Below are 22738 nucleotides of genomic sequence, written 5' to 3' on the forward strand. Positions count from 1 at the left end.
AATAAAAGACCCAGAATAGCAAAAGCAACTCTAAGCAGGAAGTGTGAAGTATCGCGGTTTAGCGATACCAGATTTCAAACTATATTACAGAGCAATAGTGACAAAAACAGCATGGTACTGGTACCAAAACAGGCGGGTGGACCAATGGTATAGAATAGAGGACACAGAGACTAATCCACAAAGTTACAACTATCTTATATTTGATAAAGGGGCTAAAAGCATGCAATAGAGGAAGGATAGCATCTTCAACAAATGGTGTTGGGAAAACTGGAAATCCATATGCAACAAAACGAAACTGAATCCCCTCCTCTCTCCATGCACAAAAGTTAACTCAAAATGGATCAAGGAGCTTGATATCAAATCAGAGACTCTGCATCTGATAGAAGAAAAAGTTGGCTCCGATCTACATATTGTGGGGTCAGGCTCCAAATTCCTTAATAGGACACCCATAGCACAAGAGTTAATAACAAGAATCAACAAATGGGACTTAGTTACACTAAAAAGTTTTTTCTCAGCAAGAGAAACAATAAGAGAGGTAAATAGGGAGCCTACATCCTGGGAACAAATTTTTACTCCTCACACTTCAGATAGAGCCCTAATATCCAGAATATACAAAGAACTCAAAAAATTAGACAATAAGATAACAAATAACCCAATCAACAAATGGGCCAAGGACCTGAACAGACACTTCTCAGAGGAGGACATACAATCAATCAACAAGTACATGAAAAAATGCTCACCATAGCTAGCAGTCAGAGAAATGCAAATCAAAACCACCCTAAGATACCATCTCACTCCAGTAAGATTGGCAGCCATTATGAAGTCAAACAACAACGAGTGCTGGCGAGGATGTGGGGAAAAGGGTACTCATGTACATTGCTGGTGGGACTGCAAATTGGTGCGGCCAATTTGGAAAGCAGTATGGAGATTCCTGGCAAAGCTGGGAATGGAACCACCATTTGACTCAGCTATTGCCCTTCTCGGACTATTACCTGAAGATCTTAAAAGAGCATACTACAGGGATACTGCCACATCAATGTTCATAGCAGCACAATTCACAATAGCTAGACTGTGGAACCAACCCAGATGCCCTTCAATAGATGAATGGATAAAAAAAATGTGGCATTTATACACCATGGAGTATTATGCAACACTAAAAAATGACAAAATCATGGAATTTGCAGGGAAATGGATGGCACTAGAGTAGATTATGCTAAGTGAAGCTAGCCAATCCCTAAAAAACAAATGCCAAATGTTTTCTTTGATATAATGAGAGCAACTAAGAACAGAGCAGGGAGGAAGAGCAGGAGGAAAAGATTAACATTAAACAGAGACATGAGGTGGGAAGGAAAAGGAGAGAAAAGGGAAATTGCATGGAAATGGAAGGAGACCCTCATTGTTATACAAAATTACATATAAGAGGTTGTGAGGGGAATGGGAAAAAAAGGAGAGAAGTGAATTACAGTAGATGGGGTAGAGAGAGAAGAATGGGAGGGAAGGGGAGGGGGGATAGTAGAGGATAGGAAAGGTAGCAGAATACAACAGTTACTAATATGGCATTATGTAAAATTGTGGATGTGTAACCGATGTGATTCTGCAATCTGTATTTGGGGTAAAAATGGGAGTTCATAACCCACTTGAATCTAATGTATGAAATATGATATGTCAAGAGCTTTGTAATGTTTTGAGCAACCAATAAAAAAATGAGGAAAAAAAGATTCATGTAAATTTAAAAAAAGAAGGAATCTGCCAAATTTATTCTGTGAAGCCAGTGTCACCCTGATTACAAAAACAAAGAACACATCAAGGAAAGAAAACTTCAGTCCAATATCCCAGACAAATATACATCAAAAAATCCTTAAAATATTGGAAAACCACATTCAAAAACAAGAAGATAGTACACCATGATTAAGTGGGCTTCATCCCAGGGATGCAAAGTTTATTCAACCAAAATATTTAAATAAGTGTAATTTACCAAATAAATAAGAATAAAAGACAAGAATCACATTATCATCTCCATACAGAAAATGTATTTGACAAAGTCCATCATGCATTCAATTTCAAAACACTAGAGAAACTAGAGATAGAGGAACTTATCTCCAATGTCCAATATTGTGAAGACTTTTTACAATGATCCTCAGACCAACATACTAAATAATATATAGAGGAAAAACTGAAAGCATTTCTTCTAAAAACAGGAGCAAGACAAGGATGTTCCCTCTCACCATTCCTATCCAACATTGTCTTGAACCTCTAGCCAGAGCAATCCAACAAGAGAAAGAAAGGGATACAAATAGGGAAAAAAAAAAAAAGTCAAAGTATCTATTTGTTGATGTCATGATCCTGTATTTTGAAGACATAAAAATTCTACCAGAAGTCTTCTAGAGCTGACAAAGAAATTTAGCAAAGTAGCAGGATACATGATCAAAATACACAGATCAATCACTTTCCCATACTCCAGTAATTAATCTGCTAAAAAAGAAACAGGAAAATCCTCCCATTCCTAATAACCTCAAAAAATAAATCAAAACAATAAACAATCGGGAATAAGTCTAAGGAGGTCAAAGAACTCTAAAATGAAAACTAAAGAACACTGAAAGAAAAAATTTTGAAGAATTAACACTGTCAAAATGGGTGTATAACCAAAAAAGTTATACAGATTCAATGCAATCCCCATCAAAATACCAATGATATTCTTCACAGAACTAGAAAAAAAAATCAGTTCTAAAACTTATTTGGAAGAATAAGAGACCCCAAATAGACAAAGAAATCCTGAGCAAGAATAGCAGTGCTGTAGGCATCACAGTACTAGTCCTCAAATTAACTATAGAGATATAGTAACAAAAACAGCATGATACTGGCATAAAAACACACAAGACCACCAATGGAATAGAAGAGAAGACACAGACAAATCCACATAGATACAGTTATATGATGCTCAACAAATGTGCCAAAACATACACTGGAGAAAAAATAGCCTTTTTGACAAATGATGTTAGGAAAGCTGGATATCCATATGTAGAAGAATGAAACTATCTTTAACTCTGGCAAAAGTCAACTCAAAGTGGATCAAAGACCTAAGAATTCGACCAGAAACACTGCAACTGCTACTAGAAAACATAGGCTCAACATTCCAACATATTGGCACAGGCACTGACTACCTTAACAAGACTCCTAAAATGCAAGAAGTAAAACCTATTATCAATAAGGGGGACAACATCAAGTTAAAAAGCTTCTGCACAGCAATGGGAACAAGGGTGTGAAGAAAGAGCCTACAGAATGAAAGAATTTTGCCATCTGCTCTTCAGACAGGGCATCAATATCCAGAATATGTAAAGAACTAAAAAAACTTAACAGCCAAAAAACAAAACCAACAAAAAATAACCCAATCAATAAGCAGGCAAAAGAATGAAAGAGCTACTTCTCAAAAGAATACAAACAGCCAATAAATATGACAGGATAAATCTCATGATATGCCTCCCTCCCCCCACACAGAGTTTCAATAAATTTGAAACCACTGAAATTATACAGTTCTTTTTTAGTCATGATGGAATGAAACTAATAATAATAGTAAGGAAAACTGGAAGATTCACAAATATATGTAAATTAAACACTTAATGGACAGGTCAAAGGACAGGGGAAATTACAAAATGCTTAGAAACACCAATGAAAACTGAAACACAACTTATAAAAATTTATGGAATGCAGTGAAAGCAGTACTCATAGGAAAATTTAAAGCTGTATACAATCTATACTAAAAAAAGAATAAGGAACTCAATTCAATAACCTAACTTTACACTTTAAGTAACTAGAAAAAGAGCAAACAAAACCCAAAGCTAGCAGGAGAGAGGATATAAAGATTAGAAACAGACCTTGAAATAAAACAATGAAACTAAACTAGAAAACAGGGTAACAATACAGAGAATCAACAAAACCAAAAGTTGGTTCATTGAGAAAATAAACAAAATTGACAAATCTTAAATCTAGACAGTCAAAGAGAAAAAGGGAGGAAACATGAATAACTAACATGAAAATGGAAATATTATTTACTAACCTATAAGAAATACAAAGAATTAAGAGAATATACCTTGTAGAGTCATAGGTTAATAAATTAGATAACCAAGATGAAATAAATACTTGGAAATAAACTGACTCAACAAGAAACAGAAATATCTCACAAGCTCTATAACAAGAGATTGAGTCTGTAATCAAAAAATGCCCAACAGAAAAAGTTAAGCAACAGACAGATTCACAGATGAACTCCACCTAACATTTAAAGAATTAACACCAGTTTTCAAATTCTTCCAAAAATTAGAAAGGTAGGAATAACTTCCTAATTAATTTCATGAAGTCAGTATTATTACCAACACAAAAGCCAGATAACGATAAATACAGGAAAAAAATTAGACCCATATCCTCTATGACTATAGATGGTAGATTACATACATACACACACACACACACACACACACACACACACACACACCAGCAAAATAAATTCAACCATACATTTAGCTATATATTTAAAGGATTATATCCTATAACTACATGGGTCTTACCCCAGAAATGTATTTTAACACACAAAAAAATGAATGTTATAGACTACAGTAATAGAAACAAACAAACAACAAAAAAAAAAACACATGATCATCTTGATTGATGCAGAAAAGGCTTTGACAAAATGCAATCCCTTTCATGGTACATACTAAGAAACATGGAATACAAGACAACTTCTTAAGCATGATAATGGGCATTTATAGAAATTCCACAACTTAATAAAGGATATCCTCCTAACATCAGGAATAAGACAAGGATTCCCACTTTCACCAATGCTAGTCAACATTGTAGAATAACTTCTAGCCAGTGAAAATAATAAAGAAAAGGAAATAAAGGCATCCATTAGGAAGAAAGATTTTGAAGTTTACCATCTGAAATTTACAGAACCGTTCTTACTTTGTTTTGATTAATTTTGTATAACTTATTTTTTCAAGATCTTAACCAAACTATGTTGGTAACTATGCTATGAGTTTTCTACAGGTAACATATTTTATAGTAATGCTTCTTGTTTTCTTTACCGTCGATATGTATTTTATCTAATATAAATTAATCATTGATATTTAAGACAAATTTTGTCACTTGACTCCTATTTTATTTGGTTTCTATATTTCTCATATTTGTTCCTCTTGTTTTCTTATATTCCATCAATGCATTTTTGGTGTTACTAAGTATTTCATGTTCTATAGTTTTTCTTAGTAGTTAGTTGATCTAGTTACCTATGTAACTTTTTAACAGCATCAATATTTTATCATTTCATATGAAATGTAGAAAACTCAATTTCATTTAAATTACTTCACCCTCCCCATGTCTTAAATATAACTGTCTTACATATTTCTTCTACAGAGAGCACTGAATCATGTGACTATAAATTTTGCTTTAATCTTCAAATATAATTTCAGAAATTCAAGAGAGGGTTACTCTATTACATTTACCCCTGTCTGCCAACTTTCAATTTCTTTTCTGAAGGTTCAAGTCTCATTGCTTTCTATTTAGAAAACTAGCCATTTTCTTAAAGGTAGATTTGCTAGCTTTTGTCTAATAATGCCTTCAGTTCCATTTCACAAGACAGAATATTTGTTTGATTTATTCTCTTTCAGTACTTAAAAAGATACTACTTTCTTCTAGTCACCATGGTGTCAGATGAGAAATATGCTGTGACTTCCTACAGGTAATTCTCCTTTGGATTTAACTATGATTAATAAATTAAGTATGATTAATAATTATATTTTGATCATCATGTGCCTTCAGCATGCATTTCTTTGGATTTATCTTATTTGATATTATTCAGATTCTTGAATGAAAAATTGTATGGTTTTGTTAAATTTGAGAAGATTTCAGTCATTTCTTCCTCAAATACTTTAAATACCTCTCTCTTCTCCATCTGTTACTGTTACAACTGTGAGGTCTTTTTCTGTTGCCCCTCTTTCTATATATCAAGAGAATCAAATTACTTCTTACTTCCATGCCTTCCAATTTATTCTAAGTCACCATAATTACTCATAAGGAGAACTTTGAACTAATGAACTTTCTTTGTCCTTGTGTCTATATCAATGTTTTCTCTATAGAGTTGAGAGAGATCTTACACAATATATTTCACACATTGCTCATCTGCAGAAAATCATCAATAAAATTAAATTACTTAACAGAGTTTATGATTCTCTCATCTTCTATATAGTAACTACCTCTTGACATCATCAGCTATTTCTCCTTCCATCAATCACTTCCCAAAGTCCTTGTGACTTTTTATTATTCCTCAGAAACACATGAGCACATTCCTGTTCGTGGGCTCAGCAGCTATTATTTCACCTTACTGAAAAAAAAAAAAAACGCATTCTTCATAGCTCATATAATCATTTCATTAAAGTTTTTGCTTTAACTTTAACTGCACTAAGGTTTCCTCTGATCACCACAGAACACTGACTATACATAAGTATCTGTTTTGTGTTTAGTGCTACTTGTATAAATTCATTTAGACTTTGTTTTTTTTCACTACTATATACTGAGTTCTTAGAAAATGACTAACACATAGCAAGAACTCAATATTTGTTGAGTCAAAAAATGAGTATATTAAAGAATGTGTGACAACAGAAGGAATATAGAACAATGGAAGTTAAAGTGGGCAACTGAAACTGCTTTGAGAAGCACAAAAAGTAACCAAGAAAAACAACAGTAAACATAAGACAAGCAAAGACTAGACAATGGGCAGGTCTAAAAATAGAAATTAGTTTTTAAATGAATCAAAAACTACTTGAGAATGGTGTTTGGAGGTTTGAATTAAGAATCAGTAAGGATTAAGTCCTCTAAAAAATGTTCCACAATTGCCAACGCCTGAATTAACTACAAGAAAATAATAAATCTCTTGATGTTTCTCTATACAATAGAGATTAACTTACCTGGGAAGCTCTGGCTTGGGAATTCTGCCTCCAATATCCATGGTTCCTCTCCTTGCTCTAGCCTGAAGATCACCTCTGGCTTGGTCACACAATACCCTATCAACAGGAAATAATTATGGACTTGGCTGGCAGCCTAGATGTCAGGGCCTCTGACAGAGAGGGAAACCCACTGCCACTGTAACATTTTACTAGAGAGATGAACACAACTATCCTCGATGCCCCATAAGTGATCAATCAACACTGGTTTCTGAATTCCAATCTCAAATATTATTAAACTAAATAGAATTCCTATATATTTCATAATTAAAGAAATAAATAAATGCTATTTGGAATTACACAGTAAGTAAACAGGTCTTACCCACAGAGACAAGGTGACTGTAGTTCTCCAGCATCACCTCTCTATACAGGGACCTCTGGCTAGGGTCCAGGTGCTGCCATTCTTCCTGGGTAAAGCCCACAGTCACGTCGTTAAATGACACTAACTCCTGGAATTTCTGTTCAACCTGAAATGTTCATAATTAGTTGACATGGAAAACGACATATGGAATGATCCTCACTGTGTTTATTGATTACAAATTACCAAGATGATTTACAGGATATTTGTTTTTGCTTTATATATCAGTAGGAAAAGAGAAACAATAATAGGAATATTCTACTATTGCATTAAGGTATGAATTGATGTGCGAAAAAAATTAGCAAGTTCTCACAATGTACCTGGAACTATTATAGTAGCTGGAAATAGAAAAAATTTTTAAAATCTTCTTGTATTTAAGAACCATACAACCTGATTTAAAAAAAAAAACATAATATATACAGAATATGTTGTAAATGTGAAAGTGAAAGTACATACAAGATAGACTAATATAAATTGGGAGCAAGATGAGTTCTATTTTGAAGCACAGCTTTTGGCTGAAGAGTAATACAGTATTCTTTACAAGACATGGCACAAGCAAAGGCAGGGAACTTTACACACTGAAGAAAACAGCAACAGGGCAAATGGCAGAGGAAGACATGAGAACATGGTCTGGTGCTGTCATGAGATACTGCCATGGAAGTATTCAAGGAATTCATTACGAAGTAATTTTAGACTATTAGTCTCCACAGTATATGACCATTGCAAGAATATTTTTGAGTACTACCAATTAACACAAATTACAGAAACTGTAAATTCATTTCTTATGAATTTCACTTTAATTCTCGTTTAGGTTTTAAAATGTAGAAAGATAGCCAGATGTAATGGTGCACACCTATAATCCCAGTTACTTGGGAGGGTGAGTCCCAAAATTTTTAAAAGGGGTGAGAATGTAACTCGGAGGAAGAATGCTCTTGGAGTTTAATCCCAGGGGTAACACACACACACACAAACACACACACAAATTTGAATGTCTAACATTTTACTTCACTGCAATACATATTCCAGGTTCTAACCCTTCAAGTTATAGACTATAATTAGGATGTGTAGAAAATGGGAAGATTTGGGATCTTTTATAACATTTGTAGGATATTCAGTAGAAAATATCCAAATGGATTGATTTGGATATCTCTAGGGTACATTTCTTTATTTTAGGAAATACTGCTATGGAAGAGGAGAGCCAATGAAGAGAGAAGAGCATATTATATGATCAGGTTTTCATTTATAGAACCAATCTTTTCAAGAAAGGCAGGGGGCAACTAAAGTACAAAAATCACAACATTGATAAAATACAAGAAACAATAAACTACACATGGGCAGATCTGAAATTATTAGTAAGGATTCTGGCTGTGGAAATGTACAGGACAGCGTTCTTCTGGTGAGCAAACTCCTGGGGGGTAACAGGCACCCTGTTTTCTACACTTGGAATATTTTGCAGTTTCTCCCAGGAACTAGTAAGATAACTAGTATATGCAGTGCCTAGCTGCTATGGCAATGCCCTTCCTGAGGAGGCTCTGTGCTAGAGTCTTATCAGCCTCAATCTTGACCTCAGGCACATAGCTCCTAGGAATAAAGGAACTCTCTTGTTAGACAACCACAATGTTTCACCAAGCTCCACTGAACCTGAACCTATCCACAAAACAGTAACTTTAAACAATGGACTTTCTTGAGAGCTTCACAAAGGTTCTAACATTGCACACTGTAACTGTAGTATGTAACTGAGAAATAAACTGTATAATGTTGCTAACTCTGTAACCTGCCTACTGACACAATAAATAATAATGTATTACTGATGCCAGTGACCTAATATAACCTATTGATATAAATAAAGCTGGCAGCTTGGACAAGGGGCTTTCTGCCTTTCTGCCATTCTGCCATCCTGCTATTCTGGCATTCGTTCTGCCTTTGCAACTTTCTTCTGTCCCCTTTTGATTTCTTAACAGCTACTGGTGAAGTGGGAGGAAAAATGTGTATCATCTAAGCTTGAAGACACTTAAAAGCACTCAAAATAATAAACAGTATTGCTCCACCAGAGCAATATGTTTTTAATGTACGTATTTCAACAAAACAAGACTATAAGACAAAGTATGAAAACTTGGAACTGAACATGATAAGGAAGACTCCAGGAACAAAGCATCAAAAGAATGCTATCAGATACTGACAGAGGAGTCATCCAAGGACAAAAATCAGTAGGATAATGTAGCACTTATTCAAGGAAGGCAACCACAATCTAGTCATTGATTGACCTTTATTTAGATAAACTCCAAAAAAAAAAGTGTAGAAACAATACTACATACTATGAGAGGAAATGTGACTGAGACTCAGAAACATTTACCAGAATGTTAACTTTGAAATGCATGCTACATAACCTATATACAAAACCTGGCTAATATAAGATAGCTATGTAAAGTTTATGTTACAGGTATACATAACAGGCCATTTCTTCCTCTCAACATTCTAGTTTTATGCCAGAATCATACAAGACCATTCAGAAAATTGACACTATTTGAACCATGTCTTGAACCATGTCTGTAACCTGCCTAATGACACTGCTGAAGAACAGTTTAAGGAAATAGACTGCATTAATATAAGGCTATTATTGGAAGGTTATTCACTATGTATCTTTGTTATAAACAAACAATAAAAACAAAAGGTATCTTTCAGAAAGATACCATTGTTTTCATAGGATTCAGTCTTCTGCTGCAAAACTCATCTGCCCTGATGGTTGAAAACCCAAAAGACATTTTGCAGCTCACCTGAGTGATTTTAAGGTTATATAGTCAGTATATATCAACATACCAATGTGACAACCTATCTGTTGGTTTATATTTTCTGCAAAATTGGATTTTTATCTATTACAATTTTCTCATCTTCACATTGACTCTTACAAATCTTTCAAAATCCGTTGTAAAATAACATGAAGGACAAATAAACATACAACTTACCTTGTTCATCTTGTGCTGTTCTTGGAAAGATGTAGACAACTGTGAAGACACAGCTAGTTAGCAGAAGAGGAATGGGATCATAAAAGATCTGGCCTGCTCAGCAGCTCATGAATTCTCCTGCCCTAAAAAACTACACTCATTCACTAGATAAAATGATTCCTGTGGGAGAATTGATCTCAGGCACACAGCTCCTAGGAATAATGGAACTCTCTTGTTAAACAACCACAATGTTTTACCAAGCTCCACTAAGCCTGAACCTGTCCACAAAACAGTAACTTTAAACAATGGACTTTCTTAAGCGCTTCACAAAAGTCCTAACATTGCACACTGTAACTGTAACATGTAACTGAGAAGTAACATGTAGCTGAATAATGTTGCTAACTCTGTAACCTGCCTAATGACACAATGAATAATAATGTACTACTGATGCCAGTGACCTAATGAATAATAACCTAGAATAATGCCAACACTCCACTGACCCTTCAGAATAATCAGGGGGAATGATGAAAGACCACCTGACTCTAATATAATCATGTAGCTCATGTGCACAATTTTTTTTTCTGAATGAAAGTTAATATTTGCTTCCTATGGATTTCAACAGAATTCTCTTGTGAATACTAAGGATTCACAAAAAAATTAAAACAATAATACTGGTCAATTTCGTTACTACATCTAATGAAGTAACATCAACATTTCACAGTTGTAAAATAATACTCTGGAATGATATCTATCAGTTTTCCTACTAGTGTTATTTAACCTTTGATTAGTGACTCCACAAAAAGCCACAAAAAGTCATGCTTCACGAGGAAAAAAAAATTCTAAATTTAACTTTGTTGCTGTTACTCAAAATGTGTTTAATAAGAAACTTCCTTTCACTTAAATGACAAAGTAGAAAGGATTGGCTTGGGAGTCAGGAGATCTCAAAATAGTTTTGGCCACTAACAAAGTATGATCCTGAGATGCAAAAACCTTTAGGACTTTTTCTTATTCCTTTTCAAATGAAATAAAAAGATAATTCTTGTAGATCCTTCCTAAACTTTAGGAGAATTAAGACAGAAAAATAGCACGTATCAAGATGCAGTGATGAACATAATAGAGAAGCAGTTCATAGTCTCTATAGAATGGAGAACCAAGGAAAAAGAACTTGCCTAAACAAAGTTGATAAGAAATCCGCAGTGACTAATGAGTCCAAACTCCCATGCAAGGCGTTGGAAGAACCCTTAGCTCTCACGCAGGCTCTCCCTGCAGCATCGCCCCCTCTCCAGGAGCTCCTAGTAAACTTCGCGCATGTGCACACCTCCTCCTTTCGCGGCCCCACACACAACTTCCACAAGCACGCCACTGAAACCTGTAGTGACGGGGCCTCACATCCTGACAAAGAACCCGCCGTCCCAGGGTCCCTCCACGGGTCGGCAAGGTTCCTTACTACCGCCGGATACCGGCCGCTGACCGCTCTCGGGGCCCCTCGTTCCTTGCCCAGCCTTTCAGGGTTCACTGGTCCATCCCCAGCCTGTCGCATTGATCACAGAAGAGTAGGAAGACTATGCTACCCGACCAACTCGGGAGTTGAATGAAACCGGGGAAGACAGAAGAGGCAGCAGACGAAATGAGGCATGCGCAAAACGCGGTGCAGGGCCCGAGGCAATAATGAAAAACTACCTTTCCCATGAGGCCCCGCGACCAATTCTTAGGAATTGCGGGGAACTGTGGATTTAGCTCTAGGGTTTGCGGTCCGTGTGGGTGTCTCAAGCAACCATTCCTGGTTCCCCTACGGATTCTTAGTTCCTTATGTGGCTTGTGTGCAGTTTACACGCAGAACTGTCAAGGAAAGGAAAGCCGTCTGTCAATCTCACTTTTTAGAAACTGGAAAGTAGGTAAATCCATACAATAAAAAACTCATCTGACACCATCAGAGATTGTGTCTGGGAGGAAAAAAGTGGTCGCGGAATAAGAAACCTAGCTTATCAAAATCACTCAAAGGTAAATGGAAGCTAAATCAAAAAAATGAGCACATGCGAAAGAAGAAAATAAATAGTACAGATTCGTACCTCTGCGATACTGAAATTAATAGGAAGACTATTCGTTGAAAAAATTCCAATAAAAATCTCAAAATGTGTTTTTCTCTCTCCTTAGTGTATTGTGCACATTACAAAAGCATTGTCAACTTCATCAGTGTTAAACAAAAACCTAAATTAACAACGAGTATATTTTAACACCCCCCCCAAAAAAAAAAACCCTAAGAAATAGCAATATGTAAAATATTGCTGCATTAAAATAGTTTGGCACCTGCTTCAAGGAAGTACAATGCCATGATTAGGAGTATTTTTTGAATATAATAAACGTATGCCAGGCCGGTGACACAGGACTGTAACCCCAACAACTGGGGAGCCTGAGCCAGGAAATGGCAAATTCAGAGCTAGAATGGGCAAGTTAGACCTTCTCTCAGAAAATAAGAGGCTAGAGAAGCATCTCAATGGTAGAATGCCCCTGATTTCAATAACTGGTATCACAAAGAAATACTACTAAATAATAATTGTAAAATTTCAAAACAATGGAGTATTCCTAACAGAATGTCATCCCAATAAAGAACATGTATAAAGTTATGTTAGATTCTGCATGAAAAAAATTACCGTGTTCAATTTTTTAAACGTTTAACCCACAAAGAATGAATAATGTTGACAGAGTTTTAAAAATTGAACGGAGACCCTAAAAACAAACCATAAATTTAGTGCCTGATATATTTTATTGTAGAAAACAACAAACAGCTCAGTTCCAGGACTTTTTTCTTTTTTTAAGATTAAAAGCAAATCTGCATTCTTCATTCACAAATTCAATCCAAGTATGTATCACAAATATTAGGGCTGGGGGAAAGCATCTGTTCTGAACATGTGCAGATTTTGTGTCCTTGATTCCCTAAAAAATAAAGCATGATTATCACTGGAAGAGTTCCCAAAGAAGGGGCCCTTGACTGAAGACAAGTGAGGTCCTTGGAATATGTGAAGGAAAATAATTTCAGCACCACCAGTCAGAGACAAAACTAGATTTACTTAGGAAAGCAAATACACAATTCAAGGTAGAATGTGTGCTCTCTCAATAGACATCTTTTTGGGTAAAGCAAGAAATACACATCTTGAGAAAGAGAAGCTTTGGTATAGCGTGGAACTCACATTTAAGGGAGAATAGGGGCCATCTCCAGAAGAGACAGCAACTCTTTGGTCTTGTCTATTAATATTTAGCTAGAGAATAGCTAGCAAATGAGGTCTAGAGTTATACAATTTTAAGCCAGTTTTCCTTGTACTTGTGTATGACCCATATTATGCTACTTTCTGAGGGCAAGTTTTCTGGCCAAGGACATGGACAGGTTGCTCAGAACTTTGATTTGCATTTCAAAGGTTCATAGGTGTTTCCTGTATTCCAATGTGGGTTTTTTTCATTTTCTTTTTCTATCTGATGATGATTATTTACATAGCATTTACATCATATTAGCTATTATAAGTAATCTAGAGAAGATTTAAAGTATATGAGAGCATGTGTTCATGTTAGATACAAATATTATGTTCTTTTATATAAGAGACTTAATTAAGCTTCTGCAGAATTTGGTATTCAAAAGGAGTCCTTCAACCAGTAATGCTCTGCAGGTACCAGTGAGCACAACTGGAGGAGGAGAGAGAAGGAGGAGAGAGTAATAGAAATCTATGAGGGTTTGTGATCACAAATCCTCATAATTTCTCCACACACACACAAACAAATAGAGAGAGAGAGAGAGAGAGAGAGAGAGAGAGAGAGAATCATAAATTGGTATCTTCAAGGGATTGATTTACATGATTATGGAGACCAAGAAAGTCTCACAATGTGCCATCTGAAAGCAAGAGACACAGGGAACCTGCTGGTATAATTCTGTCTGAAGTCCTGAGAAACAGCAGAGTGATGATATAAATCTTATTTTGAGGCAGTAGAAGATGGGATGTGATGTCCCAACTTGACAGTGAAGTGTATTCAAAATACTCTGGTATTTAATTAAAAATAGATACAGGGGCTGGGGATGTGGCTCAAGCGGTAGCGCGCTCCCCTGGCATGGGTGTGGCCCGGGTTCGATCCTCAGCACCACATACAAACAAAGATGTTGTGTCCACCAAAAACCAAAATGTAAATAAAATATTTTTAAAAAAAATAGATACAAAGACCAATGGAACAGAATAGTGATCCCAAAAATAAATACAACCATAAACAGTCAACTGATTCTCAAAGATATCAAATGTTAATCTTGTCCAGAAATACCCTCAACAAACACGTTTAAAATCATATTTAATCTGGGCACCCTGCAGCTCTGTCAAGTTTACACATAAAATAAACTATCAGTGCTCGTCATTTTCATTCTGAATTTTAGTACTAGGGATTGAACCTAGGAGCACTTAACCACTGAGCCACTTCCCCAGCTCTTTTTCTAATTTTTATTTATTTATTTATTTACTTCCTTCCTTACTTATTGAGACAGGGTCTCACTAAATTGCTTAGGGCCTTGCTAAATTGCTGAAGCTGGCTTTGAACTCACAATCCTTCTGCCTCAGCCTCCCAAGCAGCTGGGATTATAGGCATGTGCCACCACGCCCAGCCTCCTTGTGAGTTTTATTCATGGAAAGTCTCTGGAGACTCATTTTATCAATTTTTAAAGGACTTTTAATCTAACAACTCTACCTATATGACTATATATGACTTTGTAATGACAAAATACTATTTTTGATTGATTTTTTTCTGTTCCTTTCCCTCTCTATTCTTTCTGTTCAGACTACTTCTGTTAAGGTTATATTAACGTGTTTAATGGCTTCCATGTTTTATTGTAGTTCTGTTTGTCTTTCACTTTTCCCTCTCCCTCTGTCATTTAGATTGCATAATCTGCATCCAGTAATCTTCAAATCCACTGATTTTTTTCTAAATCATATTTACTATTGAGACCCTTTGTTACTAGTTTCCTGTCCACATGCCCCGCAAGTGGTAGATGTGAAGGTTTCTCTTTGGTGGAGTAGGCTGGCTGCAAAATAAAGCCAAGGGAAAAAAAGACGGGGAAGAAATCACAGGGCACAGGAAATAATTTTAGAAAGCAAGGGCAGGCTCAATGACATTCCTTATAGAAATAGAAAAAGCAATGATGAAATTCATCTGGAAAAATAAGAGACCCAGAATAGCCAAAGCAATCCTTAGCAGGAAGAGTGAAGCTGGTGCATCACTATAACAGACCTTAAACTATACTACAGAGCAATAGTAACAAAAACAGCATAGTATTGGCACCAAAACAGACTGGTAGACCAATGGTATAGAATAGAGGACACAGAGTCTAACCCACATAAGTTATCTTATATTAGACAAAGGCACCAAAAACATACATTGGAGAAAAGATAGCCTCTTCAACAAATGGTGTAGGGAAAACTGGAAATCCTCATGTAACAAAATTAAATTAAACTTCTATCTCTCACCATGCACAAGACTCAACTCAGAGTGGATCAAGGACCTAGGACTTAAACCAGAGACCTTGTGCCTAATGGAAGAAAAACTAGGCCCAAATATTCATCATGTTGGATTAGGCCCCAACTTTCCTTTTTTTAAAAAGAGAGAGAGAGAGAGAGAGAGAGAGACAGAGAGAGAGAGAGAATTTTTTATATATTTACTTTTTAGTTTTCGGTGGACACAATATTTTATGTGGTGCTGAGGATCGAACCCAGCACCCCGCGCATGCCAGGCGAGAGCATTACTGCTTGAGCCACATCCCCAGCCCCCCATTTTTCTTAATAAGACTCCTATAGCCCAAGATTAAAACCAAGAATCAATAAATGGGATGGATTCAAACTAAAGAGCTTCTTCTTAGCAAAATAAACAATCATGAAGTAAAGAAAGCCTACAGAATGGGAGCAAATCTTTACTACAAGCATATCAGATACAGCACTAATCTCTAGGGTATATAAAGCACTCAAAAACATTAACACCAAAAAAAAAAATAACCCAATCAATAAATGGGCCAAGGGACTGAACAGATACTTCTCAGAAGAGGATATAAATTCATTGAGCAAACATGAAAAATGTTCAACATCTCTAGAAATTAGAGAAATGCAAATCAAAATTATTCTAAGATTTTATCTCATTCTAGTCAGAATGGCAGCTATCAAGAATACAAAAAATATATGTTGTCGAGGATGTGGGGGGGAAAGGCACAATCATACACTGCTGGTGGGACTGTAAATTGGTGCATCCAATATGGAAAGCAGTATGGAGATTCCTTGGAAAACTTGTAATGGTACCACCATTTGACCCAGCTATCCCATTCCTCAGTTTATACCCAAAGAACTTAAAAACAGCATACTATAGGGACACAGCAATATCAATGTTTATAGCAGCACAATTCACAAAAGCTAAATGTGGAACCAACTTAGATGCCCTTCAGTAGATGAATGATAAATAAAATATGGTATTTATACACAATAAAATTTTACTCAGCATTAAAAGAGAATAAAATCATGGCATTTGCAGGTAAATGGATGGTGTTGGAGAAGATAATGCTAAGTGAAGCAAGCCAACCCCCCAAAAACAAAGGCCGAATGTTTTCTTTGATATGAGGATGCTAACTCATAATGGTGATGGGGGAGGAGCATAGGAGGAATGGAGAAACTTTAGATAGGACAAAGGGGAGGGAGGGGAAGGAAGAAGGCAAGGAGGTAGGAATGATGGTGGAATGAGTTAGACATCATTACCTTAAGTACCTGTATGAAGACAAAAATAGTGTTAAAATATTTTGTGTACAATTAGTGACCTGAAAAATTGTGATCTATATGTGTAACATGAAATAAATTGCATTCTGCCATCATGTATAACAAATTAGAATAAATAAATTTTAAAAAGAAAGAAAGAAAGAAAGGGCAGGACAGCTCTTCCATCTTAAGTATCAAGCTTCCACACTGGAAAAAGAGAGTGAGAGCCTGCGTTTGCGTTATTTAAATGGGGAAACATCAAAGGTTTTCCATAGAATGTTCTTTGCCAATTAAGGTAGAAGTGGGCTGTCCAGTTTCCAACAGGTTACGCCCAACTTCAGAGCTATGAGAGTGGTCTTCCTAGCAGAGCCAAGGCAGAGGTCACATGCATTGCGCAATCCATTGAGTGGGAAGGGCCACAAAATAGTTTGCAATGCCAAACCTAAACCTTCCTGGCTCAAGACTGAGTATAGACGTTCATATAAGTTCAAATAATTTACGGGCAGTGTCCCACACTAGATGTTTTGCTTTTGAACTCCAAAATGTCTATTTTTTTCATAATATTTTTCTCTTTATTGAGATATTGCCATCAAATCTTCCTTTATGTCCTTAATCATGGGTTTCTTTAGTTCTTTCAACATATTAGAGATGCTTTAAAGTTTCAGCTAAATATAAAGGCAATTTCTGTTATCCAAATTTTCTTTTTTTATTTCTTCTTTATAGATATACATCATGACAGTAGAATGTATTTGACATGTTATTCATACATGGAATATAACTTATTCTAATTAGGATCCCATCCTTGTGGTTGAACAAGATGTAGAGTTACACTAATCATGTGTTCATACATGAAGATAGGAAAGTTATGAGTGATTCATTCTATTGTTTTTCCTATTCCCATTCCCATTCCCCTTTGTCTAATCCAATGAACTTCTATTCTCCCTGCCATGCCCTTATTGTGTGTTAGCATCCATATATCAGAAAGAACATTCAGCCTTTTTTTCTGGAGACTGGCTTATTCATGTAGCATGATAGTCTCTAGTTTCAACCATTTATTGGCAAATGCCATAATTTCATTCTTCTTTATAGCTGAGTAATACTCCATTGTGTGTATATGTACCACATTTTCTTTATTTATTTTCTTTTGAAGGGCACCTAGTTTTTTTTTCATAGCATAGCTATTGTAAAATTGAGCTGCTATAAACATTGATGTGGCTACTTCACTGTAGTATGCTGGGTATATACTGAGGGATGGGATAACTGAGTCAATTGGTAATTCCTGCCAAGTTTTCTGAGGAATCTCCATACTGCTTTCCGGAGTGGTGGCACTAATTTGCAGTCCCACCAGCAATGTATGAGTATACCTTTTCCCCCATGTCCTCAACACTTATTGCTTGCATTCTTGATAATTGCCATTCTGACTGGAGTAAGATGGAATTTCAGTGTAGTTTTTTAATTTGCATTTCTGTAATTGCTAGGGATGTTGAACATTTCTTAATAAATTTGTTGACCATTTGTATTTCTTCTTCTGTGAAGTACCTGTTCAGTTCCTTTGCCCATTTATTGATTGGGATTTTTTTGGGGGTGGGGGTAGGGGTTAAGATTGAGTTCTTATATATTCTGGAAATTAATGCCATATCTGAGGTGCAGATGGCAAAAAAATGTCTCCTATGCTGTAGGCTCTCTGTTCACATTCTTAATTGTTTCCTTTGCTGTGAAGAAGCTTTTTAGTTTGATACTATCATATTTATTGATTCTTGATTTTATTTCTTGCACTTTAGGAGTCTTGTTGAGGAAATTGGTTCCTAAGCCAACATGATGGAGAGTTGGGGCTACATTTTCTTCTTGTAGGCACTGTTACCTGAATTTTCTTTGTGTATGGTCACACATTCCTACTTCTTTGTATCTCATAATTTGCTGTTGTTTAAAAATGAATATTGTAGACTATGTATTATGACAATGTGTCTATTGATCCCCCTGCCACATACACACACACACACACACACACACACACACACACACACACCAGGGCATTGTGTTTGCCTGCTTGAGGAGTGACTTGTCTGGGCTATTGTAATGAAGTCTAATTCCCTTGCAAAGCGCAACCTCTGATGTAGTTCCTCAGAATGGTGAAGCCCTGGGCATTTTCACAGTGAGCCAAGAATAGCAATGTTCCCAGCAAAACTCTCTTTTTCCCTAATCTCTTTATAAAACTGTCCCTTTTGGTTAGTCACTACTAATTTCAAGCTGATAGTTATTGTTTTACACAATGATCTGGAATATAAATTACACTACAATGATCCAATTAAGTTCAGTCTGCTTTTCAAAAATAGTCTTTGAGACCAGGTTTTCAGATTCTGATTCCAGTGATACCAGTCCATTGCAGATGGGGAACAGGTTCTTATTCCCCAGTGTTGAAGAATAAACACAAGAGATGCTGAGGCAAGCATAGAGAGAAAGTTTTATTAAGAAAGTGATAGGGACAGAGTTTTCGAAGAGAAGTGGAACCTCAGAGCCAAGAGTCCATGAAAGGGGGTTCGACTTGCTTTTTTACGGAACCTCAGAACAGGAAGGAACAGAAGCATGGTGGTTAATTGTTAGCAACCCAGAGTGCCTAGGAGCACAATCCAGAGGTTGACCATTATCAACCCATTGTTCTTTGTTAGCCAGTCTTCATCCTCTCTCAACCATCATCCTTAATTACCTACACTGATTACCTGACTTTTGCCCCTCCCTCAGTTTGCTGAGGATTGTGACATATCCTGTCCACTTAGACCTGGCTAGGCTGCAGGCAAATTGCTCTTTGGCAAAGAAAGTATGTGGAGGTCAGAACAGTGGGTCCATTATATAGAATTATTCTCCTTAACTTTGTGTTCTACCATTTTCATCTATCTGACCCTTAATACCAGGACTATTCTTTCTGGAATGTTTTTGTCTAGTTTATTCTGGTAAACTTCTGGTATAACTTGTTTCCCTCATGGAACTACCAGCCTTCTTCATTGTCAATACCCCAAATCTCGGTTGTTTCACTTTCCATATTATCTTTTATAATCAATTCCCATGGAGACAGCTTCATAGCATGTTCACTCACGCTTGCGCGCATTCTCTCTCTCTCTCTCTCTCTCTCTCTCTCTCTCTCTCTCTCTCTCTCATAATTTGCTTCTCCCTCTGGGAAAAAACTCTATGCTACAGCTCTGGAGCTAGAGATAGGAACAGTGGCCTAATTTTGTCACAGTTACACCACTGTTTGCAAACAGACTGCTGGTGGAGGATGGAACTCTTTAGTATTCTTTGTATGCCACACATGGGATTTAAACTTCTATCCTACAAGTATAGTGTGGCTAGGACTATCAGGGTCCCAGGAATTTTGACCTACTATTTCTAGAATGGAGCCTTTGCCTGATGAGTGGGTGCTATTTAGGAAAGGGGCCCTCTGACCTTTCACCTGCATTTGCCTGGAATACATCTCCTGTTCCTGGGTTTTTCTTTGTTCAAACATCAGTTTTTATTACCCATTCAATCTCATTACTTGCTATTGGTCTCTTCAGGTTTTATATATCTTCTTGGTTTAATTTTACTAGGTGGTATGTATCTAGAAATCTTTCCATTTCTTCAAGACTTTCTATTATATTGGCATATAAGTTTTCACAGTAGTCTCTAAAGATCCTCTGAATTTTATAGATGCTTGTGTGGTAATAGAATTTCGGCATCTCTTTGAGTTTCTGATGATCCAATGTTGAATTACAATTCTCTCTGTCACCAGTCTCATTGAGAACTCTTGCTTCAAGCCAGGGGGCAAACTGGAAAATGCAGTCTTCCTCTACTTCATCATCTTTGATTCCCCACTCTGATGTCTCTTATTTACCTTCTTCAGCTTACTTTCAGTTACAGTTGGTCTTATATTTCTAGTTTCTTCAGGTAGAAGCTGAGGTCATTCATTAGAGATTTTTTTCTTTAAAAAAAAGTTCCTTTCATTCAGCAGTTACATAGTAACAACATACAAATTTGGATTGTTTTTATTTTAATTCAGTCCTAATTAGCTTCTAATTTCCCCCTTTGATTTCTACTTTAACACATGGTATATTTAGATTATTTATTTTCCAAATGTTTGGATATTTTCCAGATACATATAGATATTAACTTATAATTTAATTACAACATGGTCAAATAATGTGTTTTGAATGACTTGAATCCTTTTAAATTTATGATATATTATATAGTGTCTTTTGGTAAATTTTGCATGTGCACTTGAACAGAATGTATATTTTTCTTTTGGAGAGTAAATGTACTTTATAAACATTAGTCACATTAGTGATGTTAAAAATTTTATGTACTTGCTGACTTTCTATTGGCATACAAAATACTGAGAAGGGAGTATGAGATCTTAAACTATAAATTTGTAAGCAATGTATAAAATTATATATTTTTAAGCTGTCCTATTAGGTACATAAACATTTATGATTGTGGATATTGAATCAACAAAGTATTACTTAAGTCTTAATTGAGACAGTGAGCAAAATTTGAACATGGACTGTAGATTATGTTAGTATTGCATCTATTGCAGGTGTACTAACCTGAGAATAAACACAGGGAAACAAAGACAACTAAGAAATACACTATGAAGGAAAGATCAGTGGGGCTAACTCCTGACAGGGTCTACCAAGGTCATTGTAAAATTAATATTTATGGCCATAGGTTTCTCAGTGTAGTTAAGAAGTTTCATTAATACCACAGGCACACTAAGATGAAGTCTGCCAGGTCATGACCCCAGCACCCTCATTAACATACAATTGAATTGCAGAAGAAGCTCCCCCTCCTCCAATACTATAGTCTCCAAGACAGAGAGATGACCAACTAGGGCCCAAAACTCCTGCAATCTATGTGAAGAGGGAGTAAACATCTGATTAGCGCAGACCACAGAAGGTAGACCACAGTTCTCAAGGTAAACATAAGGCAGCAATAAATTTGGAAGCAGCATTGTTTCTTTTGCCCTTCTCTGCCCACAGGCGACCCTCTCTAGAAAGCTTCTTTGCTTGAATCTTTTTTTATAACTAAATTCTCTTGACTTTTCGTGTCTGACTTTAGCTTTTATTAAGTTGGGATATAAGAACTGAAGTTTGGAGCTTCAGCTCTCCACTATCCTGTGTCAGCTTAATGAGCTCAATTATTTTGAGACTATTTTCAGAATTTCAGGTTGTCGTATCTAGTCAATAGCACTTGGCAATTTCTCTAGGCTTCAGTCTGAAAATACATTTTTGTTCAATAAAGAAATATAAAGGCATTAATTATCTGGACTAAGATTTATTGGACTTTTACGAACTCAGGCCTGAAGAAATGAAAGTGTGGGTGTCCATGGAGTTTTTAGATTTAAAGCTACAATCCCTTTTCTTTCCCATATGCTTCCTTTATACCTGTCCTTATTTCTTCTGTCGTACATCACTATAGTACTGAGTCCCAACCACGTTACCTAAGTTGTCCATCAATACCACTTCGGGTGGTTTTCTGCCTTTAAGCCAATTTTAACCACTCAACTCCCATGAATAACCAAAAGCTCAAGTCTCCAGAAAAGCCCAGCAGGAATCATCAGATCACTAGAGGGCGCCAAATCGCTTAACTTCATCCAAATTCGTGTCAAAGCGGAGGCTTTCCCCCCCCCCCCCCCCAGGGTGCGCTCTGCGCATGTGCAATGCCCTT

The 22738-nt window shown here is 36.3% G+C and overlaps 1 protein-coding gene across 1 annotated transcript in view; it reads right to left on the reverse strand.

Moving 5' to 3' along the window:
* Znf33b (zinc finger protein 33B) overlaps positions 1-11900 on the reverse strand; it is a 50226-nt gene extending 38326 nt beyond the window's left edge. The window contains exons 1-4 of the mRNA XM_026399532.2: positions 11456-11900; positions 10308-10346; positions 7309-7453; positions 6951-7046 (exon numbers count right to left, since the gene is read on the reverse strand). Coding sequence (XP_026255317.1) covers positions 6951-7046; positions 7309-7453; positions 10308-10316 — 250 coding nt within the window. The 5' untranslated portion in view covers positions 10317-10346; positions 11456-11900. The remainder of the gene's footprint in view (positions 1-6950; positions 7047-7308; positions 7454-10307; positions 10347-11455) is intronic.
* Between the last annotated feature and the right edge of the window lie 10838 nt (positions 11901-22738).

Source organism: Urocitellus parryii, chromosome 5, assembly GCF_045843805.1.
Source record: "Urocitellus parryii isolate mUroPar1 chromosome 5, mUroPar1.hap1, whole genome shotgun sequence".
Taxonomy (NCBI): domain Eukaryota; kingdom Metazoa; phylum Chordata; class Mammalia; order Rodentia; family Sciuridae; genus Urocitellus; species Urocitellus parryii.